Source organism: Saimiri boliviensis, chromosome 8 (assembly GCF_048565385.1).
Source record: "Saimiri boliviensis isolate mSaiBol1 chromosome 8, mSaiBol1.pri, whole genome shotgun sequence".
NCBI lineage: Eukaryota > Metazoa > Chordata > Mammalia > Primates > Cebidae > Saimiri > Saimiri boliviensis.
The window spans coordinates 9,695,631-9,713,270 of NC_133456.1; the positions used below are offsets into that span (position 1 = coordinate 9,695,631).

At 55.2% G+C, this 17,640-nt stretch overlaps 1 protein-coding gene across 2 annotated transcripts in view; it reads left to right on the top strand.

Annotated features, from left to right (window-relative positions):
• POC1A (POC1 centriolar protein A) overlaps positions 1–15,024 on the top strand; it is an 85,654-nt gene extending 70,630 nt beyond the window's left edge. For both annotated transcript variants that reach the window (XM_003936591.2, XM_003936593.3), the window contains exon 11: positions 11,733–15,024. In XM_003936591.2, the coding sequence (XP_003936640.1) occupies positions 11,733–11,831 (99 nt within the window). In that variant the 3' untranslated portion in view covers positions 11,832–15,024. The remainder of the gene's footprint in view (positions 1–11,732) is intronic.
• Positions 15,025–17,640: the final 2,616 nt, after the last annotated feature.

Sequence of the window (17,640 nt, forward strand, 5' to 3'; positions counted from 1 at the left end):
CAGACGGGTGTTCCCTGCATTCCCACAGCACTCAGGGCTGGGCATTTGTCCATCCAGTACTTAGTGTGCACCTACTGTGTGCCAGGTGCTGTCTAGGAGCAGGAAGACAGTCATGAGCAAGAATAGACAACAACTTCTGTCCTCGTGGCACTGGCACTCAGACTGACTGATGTCACAGGCTGCTCCAGGGGCATTGTTTGTACCCTCTGACGTGAAGGCCCCTGAGCTGCAGACCATTAGGTGCTGGGTGGTGGCTGGGGCCGGGAGGCAGAGCCTTGGGTGGTGCAAAGGGCTGGGCTTAGACCAGCAGGCCTTGTCTGCAGAGGGCTAGGCTGGCCACTCTGGCCCCCCAGTCATTGCTGACATGTGGTAGCAAGCTGGCCAGGGCACCACCAGCAAGGCAGGGCCCTGAGTGTGCACACATACAGGGATACACCAAGTGACAAAGCTGGAGTTGGGAGGAGACAGCGCAGAACTAGGGTAGGCAGTGGGGCTGGCAGCCCTGTTTTGTTTTGTTAGCTCACGAGACCCCACAGCAAAGAGATTCCCCTTTTATTGCATCTGTTTTAGATCTTCAGAATCTGAGTGAAGTCAAAACCATGCTATAGGGGAGATTAATTCCATATTTTTCATCTTTGCAATGAAGCCAAAGGAAAGTTAGACATTTAGTGCAGCACAGTTGAGACCGGGCGTGTTGAGTCAATGGCCAGCCCAGGACATTTGCCTGGCCTGCCACAAGTGTCCTCAGTGGTGTGACCGGGTGACTGCACCCTCTCCCTGAGACTCAGAGCAGCTGGGGTCACCCCATCTCTGGCCCAGTTATCTGGCTCCTGTGTTGGTGTGGAGGAGACTGGAGGACTCCAGCCCAACCAGGGAGGCCTCCTGGGGGACCCCAGATCAACCACAACCTGGGAAATGATTAAAAGGAGCTTTCCTTCACAGGAGAACTTTAAGAATCAGCCAGACCACCACGTGCATCAGTGGCTCAAACCTGACTACATCTGTGCCCATGGCTCCCTCAACATCCCAGAGCTCAGCCAGGGCAATGGCTAGGGGAGTCATGTTCCCCATAGTGCATGCCTGTGCCCAGCCAGCCAGAGCAAGTGCTACATGTATATTAGTTATTAATATGACTATTGCCATGACTATGAGAGAGGTGTTTTACAGACAAGGATACTGAAGCCCTGAGTCAGGTAACTTGCCCAAGGCCGCTTGGCGAGTTAGTGGTTAAGTTTATCTTTGAGCCGAGGCCATATAGCTAAGGAGTCTATGTGCTTACCACACGGGACAAAGGTTCCCCACTGGGAATCTCTCAGTGGCATTTTCCAAAGGCCTACACCCATGAGGGGAGGAAGGCAGGTATCCGAGCACTGGGGCCAGGGCAAGGAGGCTCCTGGGGTAGGAGAGTGGGCAGGCCCCGGATAGGCAGGGTTGGGCAGGGAAGGCAGTATCGATGGTCAGCACAGGGCCTGGAGGGCCACAGAAATGCCGTGCCTCGGTCTGGCCTTTATCCCTAAGCTCTTGGATAGGAGAGGGGCATAGAGAGAAGCAATGAGGAGGCAGAGGGTAAAGGGTGTCCCAGGAGTAGGGCAAGGGGAGTCAGGCGGAAGCCTAGGTCCAAGGATGGGGACTGAGGAGCAGGCAGGAGGGGCACCTGAGCCCTGCCTGGGAGGCCCTAGTGCAGGAGGAGCCCAGCTGGGACGGGGAAGGGGGTCTGCCTGAGTCTGACAAGGACACTTCTCTCCCCATGGTACCCTGATCAGCCCAGTGTGGCTGCCAGGGGGGCCTGGGACAGCGTGGCCCTGTGTGCTCACCCTCCTACTGCCTCTCCCAGGCTTCACCCAGCTACTGCCTCTCCCTTCTCTCCGTCAGTGCAGCTTCCCATCTTGTTCCATTAGCCACTGATGCCCCATCTCCTGGCCTCCCTGCAAGCCTGCCAGCCTGGGACAGTTGCAGCTCCCCAGCCCAGGCAGAGTGGTTGGTGGGACACATAGCTGGATGTTGGCTCTGCCTCCATCCATCAGTCTGGCCCAACCACCCTGTCCACCTCCACACCACCTGTCTTCAAGCTCAGAGGAGGCTCCCATAGGAACCAGTACCACGCACCCAAGAAGGCCCCAGGTACCACCACCCAGGGCTCTGCTAAGAGTAGGATGTGGATATGGGGAAGGGCCCTGGCCAGGGTGAGCAGGAGGCCCTGGGAAGATGGGCTACCCCAGAGCTGGGGGGCAGGGGGATGGAGTGGGGAAACCTCAAGTGAGGCCTGCACTTGGGGAAGTATTTTTAAGGATCTGGCAACCCTTGTTCTTTCCTGCCCCCAAGATGTTCTTTGCTGTCAATAGTGGTGGAGTAGCTTTCCCCCAGCCTAGAAGGGACTGTGGCCGCATCAGTGCTTGGAAGCCCCCAAGAGCTGGGGTCCCTTGTTTGCTGCCTGTGCTGGGTGTTGACAGATGTGTGGGAGTGAATGATGTTGTTGGCTACCCCTGAGGAGGGTCATGAGTGTCCCACAGCTCCTCAGTTTTGGAGACGCTTCCCTACCGTGTTTGCACATGAGTGCATGAGGGAGGCCTTCAGCAAAGGTGGTGATGACCATGGCCCTGGGAGGAGTAGCAGCTGCTGGAAGGGACCTGTCCCTAAGGGTGTGCCCTTGGTCTGTGCTCTGAAGTACCAGTCCTTTCCCTTCTGTTTCATGGCCTGTGGGACCAGGTGGCTGTGGTCAGTTCCTAGATCGAGCCTCCTCTACCAGAGTTTATTCTGGAACCAGTGCTCTACAAACTGGCCGCAGGCACGTGGGGTCAGCATCCTCCCTGGCTGTGGCTGCTCTGAGCCTGGTGAGGCAGTGTGAGGGAGTGGGGGCATCTGTGTTCCCTTTCATTTTGAGCTGAGGGCCCTTGGGCCCATATCTCTTCCCTGCTCAACCTCTTTAGGCCAAGCACACTGGCCTCCTGACAGTTCCAAGAGTGTGTCTCAGGGCCTTAGCACCTGCTGCACCTAGTACTTGGAAAGCACTTGCATCAGCCCATCTGTTGTTTTCTCCCAGAGGCCTTCCTCTCAGCTGGTGCTCTCTTTCCCAGGCCAGGCGGACCAGGCAGCCCTGGCATCAGCCCCCTAGCAGGTGAACCGTGTCAGGAGCCTGACTCCGGGCCCGACTCCACCTGGAGCTCAGTCCCAGGGTGTCAGACACACATTCTGCTCCTGTTCCCCTCGTCCTCTCACCAAACATTGAAAATGGAATGAAGAGGCCTTGAAAGGAAATAGAAAGAACCGGGAGAAAAGCACTAAGAAGAAAATGCAGGACAAGCCCACCTCAAGAGGAAACCAGGCCAGGGAGAAAAAGAGGCTGGGGCTGAAAGAGGGGGAGGTCACAGCAGGAGAAAGGAAGGACAAAGGAGAAGCCTGCACAGGCCAGGGAGGGTGCTGGGGGGTAACTAGACTTGGGAGAAGGTGGACCTGAGGAACTGTATGTCACTCCACAGGGGGTGGGGCACAGCCAGCTGAGTTGCATCTGTCCTTGTTTGCTCTGTTTCACCATGTCCAAGGGTGGGGCGGACCCTCTCAGGGAGCACTAGACTTTTGCCTCCTCTGTTCCTGTCCAGAGAACTCTTCCTACACTTTTGCAGAGCCCACGGGAGCATCACACCGCCCGTGCCCCTCACTAGCTGAGGGGTCATGCAGACGCCCCTCTGGCCTCTCTTGATGCTCCAGAGTCCCCATCACATACCTCAGAGGAACTAAGGCGCTCCCCTCCGCCACCTCGGAGGCTAGCAGAGCTACATAAACCCAGGCTCTGTCCCAGGCAGGCAACCTGAACTGGTCAGTTTGGGTCATTGGTGGGTGTGGAGGATGATGTGGCATCTGGCTCAACTGTTGCGATCTTGGAGCCCAGTGGGTCCCATAGCAGGTTTTCAGCAGACACCTAATAACTCCATCAGTAGAGAAGGACACGTCTGAGGTAGTGAGGTGCAGAGTGGGGGTGTCTGTTGAAATGTCCCCAGTGTTCCTCTTCTGCTTGGAGTTGGGGGCCCAGGTGCCAGACATGTCTCTGAGGACTTGTATTTCAGTGCAACTGCTTTGGGCATCACTACAATTTTTAGGGGGCTAAAAATAAAAGCCTGTCACTTTAAAATCAGTTCTTTTTATACCACGCTCAGAAGGCCCTTTAAGGTGTTACATAAAACGTCTTACACATCTCGAACTGCGAGGGAGAGAAGATGCACTCGCCCTCTGAATGTTGCCCCAACCGAACAGATCAGTGTCTTCTCTTCCCTGAGCAGGAAAATTAGGATTCAAATAGGATGCCATTGTTCAGCCTCTTCCAGGGGGAGGATTTGCCTTGGAGAGCTCAGGCAGATGAATCATGGCTGGAAGCCCTACTGCCTGGCCTGAGCTTCTAGACCCAATGTCTAGCCCAAGCTGGCCGGTCACTGTGCTCTTGATTTTAGTCCCCAGCATCTCAGCATCCTCCCTTTTGGGTCACCTGGGTTGGGCAATCCCTCCTTCGTCCCCACTGAGGAGCTTTCCAGAGGGATTCAACCCATTGCTGACATCACCCTGGGACTTGGCAGAGCCCTTGGCTCACCTGCACTGGACTCTGCTTTCCAGCCTGCAGGGGCCTCGAGGGTCCACTGCCCTCCTCAACCCCTCCTTCCCTCCCTGCCCACTGGCTGCCCCCAGTAGTGAGGATCCTCAGTAGTGCAAGTCTCAAAAATACAGAGTGACTCTGCTGCTGACTCAGGCTTCTCAGACCACCCCATGCCTGTCAGACTCTCTCAGCTCTCTTAGGGGTCCTCACACTCAGGCTGTGCAGTCTGGAGCCCGTCTCTGCCTCTTCTGCAGGGCCAGTCCTTGTCTTGTATTCTTGGCCGTGCAGCACATCTCCTCTCTGAGACCCCCATCTAACTCATCACCAGGTACAGGTGCTTCGTTCTTTGTGGCTATCTCTGGTTCTGTCCACTTTCCTTCTTGGCTTCCCCTGGCCCCAGTCCAAGCCACTGTCATCCTGTCTCATTCTCTCTTGCCTGCACCTCACCTTCCCACAGTCATGCAGCCACTCCCAGACCGTCCCCAGTAGCAGCCAGAGGGGTCTCACATCCCTTCAGCCTAGCAGCTCCCAGCACCCTTCTACCTCTCTGAGGGTGAAGATGAAGCTGCCAGGCATGGCCTGCAGGTCCCAGCCCCATCTGCTGCCTCCCCTGAAGCCCCCTCCCCTCGCTCCAGCACATGCGCCTCCTTTGATCTATTCCCCACTTTCGTTACCTTCGCAGCCAGCTCAGGGCCTTCGTGCACACTGTTCCTTGGGTCCTGATGCTCTTCCTGCCCCCCTTGCCCTCTCCTCCCCAGTGCATCCCACTGTCTGCGCCTGTGTAGCATCTGCCTCGTTGAACTGGGGTGTACCCTGTGGGTCCAGCTGAGCCTGTGTGGCCAGGCGCAGGCCAGCAAGGGGAGGTGCTTGGTGAGGGTCTGAGTGAGGGAAGAGCAAGGGCAAAGGTCAGCAGATTTAAACAGTAAAGATTCTAGGCTTTGTGGGCCATACAGCCTCTGTCACCACTAATCAGCTTGCTGTTGTACCCAGAAGGTAGCCAGAGACCACATGGAAGCCAGTGGACATGTCCATAAAACCCTATTTGTGGCTGTAGTTTGCCAACCAGGTGTAGAGAAACAACAGAACATGACAACATTTGATGGCAAACAAGTGATATGAAAGTTGCCGGGCGCGGTGGCTCAAGCCTGTAATCCCAGCACTTTGGGAGGCCGAGGTGGGTGGATCATGAGGTCAAGAGATCGAGACCATCCTGGTCAACATGGTGAAACCCCATCTCTACTAAAAATACAAAAAATTAGCTGGGCATGGTGGTGCGTGCCTGTAATCCCAGCTACTCAGGAGGCCGAGGCAGGAGAATTGCCTGAACCCAGGAGGCGGAGGTTGCGGTGAGCCGAGATCGTGCCATTGCACTCCAGCCTGGGTAACAAGAGCGAAACTCCATCTCACACACACACACACAAAAAAAAAAAGGGGGCCGGGCACGGTGGCTCAAGCCTGTAATCCCAGTACTTTGGGAGGCCGAGGCGGGTGGATCACGAGGTCAAGAGATCGAGACCAGCCTGGTCAACATGGTGAAACCCCGTCTCTACTAAAAATACAAAACATTAGCTGGGCATGGTGGCACATGCCTGTAATCCCAGCTACTCAGGAGGCTGAGGCAGGAGAATTGCCTGAACCCAGGAGGCAGAGGTTGCGGTGAGCTGAGATCGCGCCATTGCACTCCAGCCTGGGTAACAAGAGCAAAACTCTGTCTCCAAAAAAAAAAAAACAAACAAAAAAAAAGAAAGTCAAGGTTTTTTGAGAAGGGTCATGGCTTCCCAGAAATTACTGGTAACAGAGTAGGAAAAGGTGGTTCAGAAATGAGCTCCCTGGTGAACCTTGGGCAGATGTGACTTCAAAGATAAAACTTCTGGAGCCCTGCTGACTGTACCCCATGAGGCTTCCTGACACTGGCCCTGAGGGCCTTGACCGGGAAGGCGGACAGTATTGGGTGAGGAGTGATAGTGCTCAGGCCATAGGGTGCTCACTCTGGCTTCCTGTCACTCCGATTTGGGAGGGAGGCACCTTGTTTACAGGTGAACCTTGTCTTTGAGGGATGGGGCACCCAGCAGTGACCTGGGCGAGTTCCACAGCGTGTTTTGGGACTGCTCACGTAATGCTGCGGTGGCACAAAGCCCGCTGGAAGAAGGCATCGACAGTGAAGCCACTGGGGCAGTTTCTCGTTGCGCATCCAGTAGGAGGTTCTTGTAAGTGTGTCCTTTCGGCTCCTGTAACATTGAGTTTTCATGACTCAGGTGAATTATTCTTATGACCTTTGTCATAATTTCAAACCCAAATGTTTAGCCAGGTAAGAGACTGCTTTTCAGGGGGAGGTGACATGTGAGGCCTGACAGTGTGAAGGGGTGAGTGACCCTGAGGGCTATCTATGGCCACTGTGGCTGAGGTAAGAACTTCTGCTCATTTAATTCAGAGCAGCTAGGCCCAGGCAGCCTAAACCAGGACAGCAGGTGCCACTGGGTAAGGACAGGGATCCGTGAGTCTCTCCTCTCAGCCTGCCTGAGTTTGGGCATCAGGGCTGCAAGTGGGGTGGGACACCAGCAGGTCTCTCCTTTGACATTCTTGACGGGGACAGAGCCAAGATGTACACTGCTCTGTACTTTAGTGTGCGCACTGCAGCCAGGCCTCCTGGGTTCATCAGCCTAGGCTTGGCACTGATAAGCTGTGTGACTTTAGGCAAGTGACTTAATATCACTGTGCATCAGTTTCTTCATCTGTAAAATGGGAATAATAAAAGCTCCTACCCTGAAAGGTTGTTGAAGTTTTTGGCGCAACACGAGTGCCCATGAGAGTGAGCTGCCAAGAGAAGCCCGCGGAGCAGAGGGGGTTAAGAATCATCAGGGAGAACCCCCCCAGAGCCCAGTCCCGGGACCTCCTGCTGGGTCCTCTTGTGTCTAGGCCCCACACCCCAACTACAAAGAGACTTATGAATCCTTCCAGGGCAGCACCAGGTCCGCGCAGAGGGAATGAGCTGTCTGGTTCCTCATTGGCAGAAGGGGCCGCATTGTGGGGGAGTTGGACCCCAGCATGAGGAAGTTCTGGGAGATGGGCCATCTTTCCTGGCCACTTTGCCCAGGCTGGCCACCCCCAGCAGCCAGAGTCCTGGACTCTTCAACCCCTTCTTCAGGTTCTCTTTACCCTGCCCCAAAGCCAGAAGCCATGGACACTTGTATCAGGCAAAGCAGTTTCCCTTGTTGACACCTGGCACCCGACCTGGCCTGTACCTCTTTGGGGACTTTCTGAAGCTCTGGGACCAGACCTCTGGCCCCTGCTCCTCTGTACAGAGCAGGGTGAGAGGCAGGGTGATCAAGGAGCTGTTTAGAAGGTCAGTGCTCATTTGCCCTTGAAAGTCGAGGCTGCTGGGCTGTGGAGTGTGGACCCGAGGAGGCTGCAGAGCACTCCTCCTCACCCTCCAGGGTAGGTGTGGCCATGTCTCCAGCCTGGCGAGGACAGGTGCTGTGTAGCAGGAAAATTCCTGGGGTGGATGGAGCATGAGGCCAGGAGAGCAGCCTCCTTGGCTGGGCTTCGCTGGGGGTTGGGTCACTGGGCAGCAGGAGGGAACAGCAGCGGCCTGTGCACACTGAGGCGGCATGTATTTTCTGAACCCTGGTATGGGGATGTCCTTACTTTTTGTTCTGAACCAACAGGTAAAGGTCACACACATTCTGAACAAGGTCATGTGATATGGTTCCAAACCAGTCCATGCCAGGGATGCCCCCCACGTACCCCTTCTGCTGTCTCAGATACTCTGCCCTCCTCCCACAGCCCCAGTGCAGCTGGGGAAGCACGGTGGTACTGTGGTGGCCTGTCCTGGCTGCTGTGGGCCTGTGGTCCAGACTGACTCCCTGCAGGTGGCCTGCCAGCCCTCCTGCCTGTATGTGCCACCAGCCCTGAGTGTGTCTCCACTTTGCCACTTGGATGCCCATTAAGGCATTTCTATCACTGGGGAACCCCTTCCTTCCCCTTGTAGGGGGAAGGCACAGCAACAACGTCTGAGAGCCGGAGTTCCATGTTGCACTTTCCATGAGGAGTCACCATTTTCTGTAAAAATGCGGCTCTATGCTTTATTAAGAAAATTTGATTTTTAAGAAAAATATAGGCCGGGCGCGGTGGCTCAAGCCTGTAATCCCAGCACTTTGGGAGGCCGAGGCGGGTGGATCACGAGGTCAAGAGATCGAGACCAACCTGGTCAACAGGGTGAAACCCCGTCTCTACTAAAAATACAAAAAATTAGCTGGGCATGGTGGTGCGTGCCTATAATCCCAGCTACTCAGGAGGCTGAGGCAGGAGAATTGCCTGAACCCAGGAGGCGGAGGTTGCGGTGAGCCGAGATCGTGCCATTGCACTCCAGCCTGGGTAACAAGAGCGAAACTGCGTCTCAAAAAAAAAAAAAAAAAAAAGAAAAATATAAAAATATTTAAGAAAGTAGGATTTTTTTTTTTTTTTTTTAACTACATGGAGCAGAGAATTCCAGACAGCATTCTAATGTACAGGAATCAAGAAAGCATCCTGCTCTCCCAGGCCTTCTCCTGGCTCAGAGTGGGGGTGGCTGGGATCACATGTGCTGAGAAGGGCCTGGTGGGCTTCTCCCTGATGGTGGCCACCACCCGGCACCTTGGCAGAGGAGGAGCAGGGGAAGCTGACAGCAAACACAGAGACGACAGGGCTCCTTTGAAGCTAGGCTAGAAGGGGAAAAGGTGGAGAGCAGCAGCGGGGGAGGTGCTGCCTTGAGGGGTGTCGGGGCTCGTAAAAGCTTGTTTGTCTACTGTGTTGCGAAGTGATCCTCAGAGCTCTGAGAGGAAGGCCTCAACCGGGCCAGTACCCTTCATGCAGGGGCTGGTTGTGAAACAGGTGATGCTTCTCTGTTGAAAGAATTTAATATGGACAGTCTAGTGGTCACATTGCTACTGAGCTGAAGTATGGGCCCCCCATGGAACTCAGTGGAGGTCCCCATATTGATGTTGCCCAGCACCTCACCCACGTTTTCTGGGTCCACTATCTCCACGTTTGGAAATTGGGTGCCTGTGAAAAGTTTGAAAAAAAATAAAGGCAGAAGAGGAAAAACAGGCTCTTCTGCTGTGGCCTTGAGTTTGGGGCCATTGGAAAAGTCTGGATGAAGAATGCTTTTGGCTCTGCAAGTTTCACGGCAGCCAGTGGAAACTTCCAGGAATGCTGTCCCAGACCAGCCGGGGGTGTTTCCGCCGCCACTTTTACAAGCTGCACACACCCCCACTGCCCCCGGCTGGCTGGCCAGCACCAGGGGAATGTGATGGTCTCTTTCAGCTTAGCTCTGCCTCTCAGGGTACAGTTCATGTTCCATGGGTAGCAATTTCTCCAGGCTCTGTCCAGTGATGGAGGGAATCAGAGCCGTCATAACCCTGATTGGCTCGTTTAGAAGGGGCCAGCCACCAGGCGGAGCACCCGTCATGGCAGCTGACATCCGTGCAGGACCCTGCGAGAGTTTATAGCAGCCTTAGAGAGGAAACTCCCTCCTGAAATGTTTCAATGTTTTATTAAATGTATGAAGGAAAACTTTCCTTTCCACTGGACCAAGGCCCAGGCCTTCATGGAGCCCCAGGGAAGGGGATGAAACCTCTTGGGGAAGTGCATGGGTGACATTAATCTGGCCCTCCTGATGCCTGTGGGCTGCATGGTGCAGGAGTCGAGGCGGCCACCCTCACAGTGGGCTCGTCCAGTGGCCAGCGGGGGCCTGGTATACAATAGGCACTCAGCCAGCCCTAAAGAGGGAAGTGAAATGACGGCAGAGGCGTCCTGGCCAGCACGGTCTAACCTACGCAAGTGATGAGTGGGGCGAGCACGCAGGCTCCCAGACAGTGCTGCCCCTCTGCTAACACTCTGTCCAAAGCCAGAGGAGAAGAGCAGCTTTCCCCAGCCTGTCTGGGAGCTATGTTTGCAAGACGGGCCCTGGTCCATGAAGCACACACAGCTCCAGCGGCTGAGGGCCTTTGGCAGGCCAGGCAGGCAGGTCCACAGGTGAGCCATTGTGCTGGGTGTGTAAGAGAGGCCAGGAGAGGCCGGGCGCAGTGGCTCAAGCCTGTAATCCCAGCACTTTGGGAGGCCGAGGCGGGTGGATCACGAGGTTGAGAGATTGAGGCCATCCTGGTCAACATGGTGAAACCCCGTCTGTACTAAAAATACAAAAAAATTAGCTGGGCATGGTGGCGTGTGCCTGTAATCCCAGCTACTCAGGAGGCTGAGGCAGGAAAATTGCCTGAACCCAGGAGGCGGAGGTTGCGGTGAGCCGAGATCGCGCCATTGCACTCCAGCCTGGGTAACAAGAGCAAAACTCCGTCTCCAAAAAAAAAAAAAGAGAGGCCAGGAGAGCAAGGGCCCCACCTCAGGAAGGCAGCATGATGACAAGCATGGTCAAAGTGGCCAACAGGGTTGAGCTGAACAACTGCTGGGCTGCTGAGTTACCTCGGCCATGAGCTTGGCGCTGTCCTTCGCCCTGGGAGGAGAAAGTGGGCTCAGAGAGATGGAGTTGTCACCGACCTGTGATTGCCCTGGGCTAAACTCCCAGATGACATATCCTAAAGTAGCATTGGTTGAATTTGAACAGTCAGAGACCCTCCTGGGATCAGGGGCTTACTTCTCTGCCTTTGTCCCCTGCCAGCCTGGGAGGTTCTTCCAGGTGTGAGGGGAAGGACCCAAGTAGAGTGCTGTCATTTGTGGGTGCAGTTTTCTCACCTCTGGATTGGAGGTGGTTGATGGTCTCTAGTTGTTTATGGACAGAGCCTGGCTCAGACAAGAAGCTGGTTTTGGTCCAGAACTCCGGTGTAAATGAGGGCAGGGGATTCCTGACACCTTAGTTCTCTTGGGAAATAACCAAAGGCTGTGGGACCTGCCATCTAGTTTCCCTCACGGTGTCCCTACCCTCTGCCCACAAACATCAGAGATCAGCCATCCAGAGCCTGGAGGAGCAGACATAAAGGCAAGGGCTGTCCCAGTAGCACCAGAGACAAGGGGCCTGACGGAATCCCTAGGTGGAAAGAGCCAGCTCTTGGCATTTGGGCAGTGGCTGAGGCAGCCAAGTGGCGACTGGCCAAGGGGGTCCCTAGGGCAGCCTGGTGGCCCCTCTTGTGTTCTGACCCAACCACTATTTATTTTGCAGACAGTCTCCATCCTGGAGCAGCGGTTGACACTGACAGAAGACAAGCTGAAGCAGTGTCTGGAGAACCAGCAGCTAATCATGCAGAGAACGACACCATGATCAGGGGAGCAAGAATCACGAGCTTGGTCAATTTTGGGGGTGGCAGGCCAGGGATTTGTACTGTGGGGCTTGGGTTAATAAAGGGGACTGAACTCTGTGGGAATCACATCCATACTGGAGGCCTGCAGTTTGCAGTTCTGCCCTCCACCTTGCCATCTGCACCAGGAGGCTCTCCACGTTGTGGTCCTGGCAGCCAGAGGTCCCCCATGGGTTGGGCTCACACACAAATGATGCTGCAGACCCGACTGAGAGGACCACATTTTGCCTAATGTAAAGGAGCCACTTGAAAATGCCTGCTTCCTCAGGGTCCTGAGACTGTGGCTCCCCCTCTGGAGGAGGCGGCCCCACAATGCCTTGATTTTGACTCATCATTTGGACATGTGACTGGCTTTTTCCACACCTGGCATGGCATAGAAATTGATTGCACATTGGTTGGATAAGCCAGGGGTTTTCTCTAAATCTGACCAAAGGCCCCAAGTAGGCCCATCTGAGTCAGGTTTGTCCAGTAACAAGCCCTCTCAAGTGGGTGGTGGCTTTGCAGTGGCTCTGGTTTCTGTTCCACACGTGTTCACTGGAGCCAGGTGGCCTCCTCCTTGTGTGAGGGCAGAGGAATCTGAAAATTAAACCTGACTTCATTGCACTTGTTGCAGGAGTGGCTTATGCTGGGTGAGACTTAATCAATCTTCCTATCCCCAGGGCCCAAACAGAATGAGAATGGTGAGTTGGGAGGGCCTCTGCCGGGATCACCTCTGAGGCCAGGACACCCCCGTTTGCAGCTATTTGGGGTGTTAGGGCAGCCAGAGCCCCTGCATGCCACCCACGTCCCTCTGGCTGGCCCCACTGGCTGCTTCTGTTGGGACTCAGGTACTCACGTTTCCATTGTCTCCTGAGGGCTTTCATAGGCTCCGACCTCTGCTCCTGTGCTGGGGAAGCCAGGGCAAGTGTTTTCCCTGTGTCTGTGTGTCGTCCATGCCTTCTGTCGTCGGCTTCTTGGGGCTCAGCCAGCCAGGGAGGTCTTTCCTCAAACATACCTCCAGGGCATTGTGTGGCAGCTCTTGCTCTCAGGCCAGACCAAGATTGCCATCACCCCTGTCTTCAGTTTACCCCAGGATGGAGTTTGGAATCTCTCTCTGAAATCCACCTTTTTCTGCTGGAGGATGTGTGGAGTTGAGGGAGGTGGTCTTAGGGGTAGTGGTGTGGTATTTATTCCCAACTGTTGATGCCAGTGGAAGCTTCACTGGTTATTAGATGTAAGCGGTCAGGAGGGAGGACTCGCCCCCACACACTTCTTGTATGATATCAGCATGTCCTGGGACAGCCTGATATGGGCCGTCCAGATGGAGACAGGCCAGAGCCAGGGCCAGCTTGGATAGACCCATGCTCAAGCTCCACGGACTGTTGGAGGTCTCTGCTACAGTGGTCCAGGTCCCTACCTCCCTTGATGGAGCCACCAGCCAGATCTGGAATTTGGGGGCAGGATGTTCTTCTTGGAATGCTGCTCTTTAAAACAGCACAGGCCGGGCGTGGTGGCTCTATCCCAGCCTTTGGCCTGTAATCTCAGCACTTCAGGAGGCTGAGGTGGGCAGATCACTTGAGGCCAGGAGTTCACCACCAGCCTGGCCAACATGGTGAAACCCCACCTCTACTAAAAAATACAAAAATTAGCCAGGCTTAGTGGCTCACGCCTGTTACCCCAGCTATTTGGGAGGCTGAGGCAGGAGAATCACTTGAACCTGGGAGTCGGAGATTGCAGTGAGCCAAGATCATGCCACTGCGCTCCAGCCTGGGGGATGGAGTGAGTCTCCATCTCAAAAGAATTTTAAAAAGCTGGGCATGGTGGTTCACGCCTGTAACCCCAGCACTTTGGGAGACCAAGGCAGGCGATCACGAGGTCAGGAGTTTGAGACCAGCCTGGCCAATATGGTGAAACCCTGTCTCTACTAAAAATACCAAAAAAAATTAGCTGGGCGTGGTGGTTCGCACCTGTAGTCCCAGCTACTAGGGAGGCTGAGACAGAAGAATCACCTGAACCTGGGAGGCAGATATTGCAGTGAGCTGAGATCGCACCACTGCACACCAGCCTGGGTGACAGAGTGAGAATCTGCCTCAAAAAAAAAAAAAAAAAAAAAAAAAGCACAGAGCAACTGCCTCCACAAAGCCAGGGGGGTCAGTGTGTATCACCATGCTGAGGGCAGAGCTGGAGTTGGGATGGGCACTAAAGCTCTCACCTGGGGCTAAGTTCTTCCTGAGTTCTTTTTTTTTTTTTTTTTTTTTTTTTGTGTGTGTGTTTTTTTTTTTGAGACGGAGTTTCGCTCTTGTTACCCAGGCTGGAGTGCAATGGCGCGATCTCGGCTCACTGCAACCTCCACCTCCTGGGTTCAGGCAATTCTCCTGCCTCAGTCTCCCGAGTAGCTGGGATTACAGGCACGTGCCACCATGCCTGGCTAATTTTTTGTATTTTTAGTAGAGACGGGGTTTCACCCTGTTGACGGGGTTGGTCTCGATCTCTCGACCTCGTGATCCACCCGCCTCGGCCTCCCAAAGTGCTGGGATTACAGGCTTGAGCCACCGCGCCCGGCTCCTGAGTTCTTTTTGCTCATGCGAGGCTTGACTCAGGAGCTCACTGCTCTGAGAATCTAGGGGAAGGGAAACGGAGGTCCTAGGTAGCTGTGACGGCTGTGGACACTGTCCCTCTAGCCTCAGTTCTGTATCCCCACCCCCTCCCTGTGGAGACGCTGCAGAACCCCTGAACTGCATGCCACACTGCCTGGGAGTGTAGGGCCCTCACAGGCAGTGAGAAGTGTGGGGCCTGGGTGGGCTTGAGGTGGCTTGGCGAGGTGTGGGGGCCACATGGAGGCTTTCTTGTGGAATCTCCCCAAGCGACACTGCCAGCCCTACCCGATGGCTCCCCTGTAGCTGGGGCTGCTACTGATCCCCCACTCTTGCTGCCAAGTACAAAAGCAGCCCTTCTGGAAATGCAAATGCCTCGGCTCAGCCGTCATCTCTCCTAATTTTGGATTTGGTAACTGAGCTCTCAGAAAACCAAATTTCAGGAATCTCTTTTTTGTTAGGAAGATGAAGTTAGGTTAGTATTTCTTTTTGTCAGTAAGTGCATATCAGCAGCAATTCCCCATCGATCGCCTCCCCAACCCCTTCATGCCCTAATTTTCCCTATGTGAAATAAAAGAGTAGATGTCTGATTTAAACTGCAGTCTGCTGCCTACCGTTGCCCAGTTTCTATGGGCTCCAGGGATGAACCTGTACTTTCCTGCTGGAGAAGCTGAGGGGTGGCTGGGATGACCAAGGCCGACAACTTCCAGGTGGAAGCCACTGAGTCCGGCCCCGGCCTGTGGCAAGCCTTCCCACCTCTCACCCAAGTCACCACACCCTGGGAGCACCTAACAGGCTGTATCAAGGGGTCACCACCCACCTCAGAGGCTCAGGTAGCACACACCAGCCTGCTATGGGAACTTGACTAGCTTGCCACCCAGCACAGTCCTTGGCCCTCTGTCCTGCGATTTGATTGTCACAGTATCATCATTTCTTAGTGGTGGTGGTGGGGTCGGGGCGCTGTGGGGCAAGGGCAGAGTTGTGAGGTCAGGAGGCCCCCAACCCATGGCCCAGGTCCAAATCCTGGCTCTCCCCGACTAGTTCTGTGACCTTTTTTGGGCCTCTGTACAATAGTGCTTGTCTTATTGGGCTGGTGCAAGTGAGTGTGTACAGTGTGTGACCATTGATGTTATCCTGCCACTGGCCTGGTGGGTCAGGCCTCAGGCCCCTTCCCTGGAACTTGGCCCCATGTGCCAGTGGGGATGGAGGGGCTCATGGTTCCACGGTCCCACTGTCTCTATAATGTTAGGTGGCTGGAGTTCTCATCTCTTGATCCCATGGCCCCTGCCATGAGTGTCCCGGTGGTGAGAAGGGATTGGGCCCCTCTCCACCTGAGGTGGCAAGCACTCTAAGGCTACCTCTTCTGCTGTCACTAAGGCTACCTCTGGGGAGAGCACAGGCTTGGGGGTGGGTATTTGTGACTGCCCCAAATCCCAGAAGCCCAGCTCGCTGAGCAAGCGAGGGCATGGTGAGTCACACTGTCCTGTCGCCCCAGTGCCCTGTCATTAACCTCATTTCTGAAATGATTTGCTGGAGATGGGCCCCTGATGGCTCCAACTTTAATTGTTGTGTGGCTGTTTAAGGGGGAGCAGAATCCCCCTAGAGAACTCTTGGGAGTTCTCCCCTTACCACCCCTGCTCCGCCCGCCCAGGCTGCTGACGAAACCACATGCACTAAGGCAGCGGTGGCAGGACAGGAGGTCCTGGTGCCCTGGGCCATGGCTCCACTTCCGGTAAGCACTGCCGCCCTGGAACAGGGCCTCTTCCTGTTGCCTAGTGGGCTCAGCCCGCCCCAGCCAGGCCACCCTGGCACCCTGGGCTCCCTCGCTCGGACACTGTGGGGAGTACCTCCCTAGAAGATCCAGCCTGCCTCCATGACCCACAGGGCCCCAAGGCCATGCTCAAGACAAGGCTGGAGCCAGCCCAGAGAGCCTGCGGGAAAGTCATTAGGAAGCGTGTCCTGTGCCAGTCCCTCCTCCTGCCAGGAGCTACTCGTGTGGAAACACTCTCCCAAGAACCTATTTATAGAGCAAGGCCAGCAGTGTTTTCACTTTAGGTGAGGCCACCTAGAGCCTCGTCTGCCTGGAGTGTTGCTTGCAGCAGAAAGTCCTGCCCCTGCTGGCTCTCTCCTGCCACCCATGACAAATCAGAATGCTGCTAGGAGGAACCTTGGCAGGAGAGGAAGTGATGTCTTCCTACAGCTTCCTTTTCTCAGCCCTAAGCTTCTCTTTTAGGCACCAGTGTGTGTTCCCCAAAGTGGGACTTTGGCATCTTTCGTGGGTACCTGGCGGGCAGGGGCCTGGCCTGCAGAAGCCAAGGTCCGTGCTGAGCAGTGTCACTCAGCTGCACGTACTGACGCCTGCCCTTGTCCGTCTCCATGTTTCCCAGCTTGGCATCTGGACTCAACTTGGGAGTCAGGACTGACTTCAGAGCCGTGGGTGGCCCTGAGGAGCTGGGCCCACATTTATCCAGCCTGTGTTGTCCTCCTGGTCTCCGGCCTGGCCGAGGGCACATATGCCCTGCAGATGCAGATGCCTTACCCACCTGGCATCTTCTTCCAGGCCTCTGCCCTCCCTGGCTAGGCTCACCTGGGGTCCTTGCCTTGACCTGGAGATCTCTCCAGAACCATCCAGCTCCCTCAGAAGTTCCCATGGTGCCTACTCCACCTCTGCACTGAGCCCCTCAAACTCTGACCCCAGCCACAGCCACCCCAAAGCATATCCTTGTGCCCACGGTTGGAATAGGAGTGCTGGTCATGCTCTCCAGGGCCATCACATCCCCTCTCCACCTCAGCTCAGGTCCCAGAACCTCCCTCCTAAGACAACTTGCTCTGGATTTGTTCCTCAGAAGCCTCTGAAACTTGGAGCAAGAGAAGCAATGTAATGAGTCCTCCCTGGCCCTCCAGGCAGCAGCACTCACGCGCCTGCTAACTGGAAACAGAAGGTGCTTTCTGTTGCAGAGGCTGTGATGGTCCATATCTAGGCTGCTGCCCTGAGCCTTCTTGGCTGGAACTGTGAAGCTGACCTGTGTTCCAGGGCTGCCCCTGGTTCTTGGGGTTGGGTCCAGCTCCCCAAGTAATTACAGTGTGCCCAGGAGCAGGGCCACTGTGAGACCCCACAAAAATGACCATGGCCCTTTAAGAGGTATCCCAAAATCTGTTGGGGATAAATGCCTCTGGTTTAGGGGAGTCTCAGTTCCAT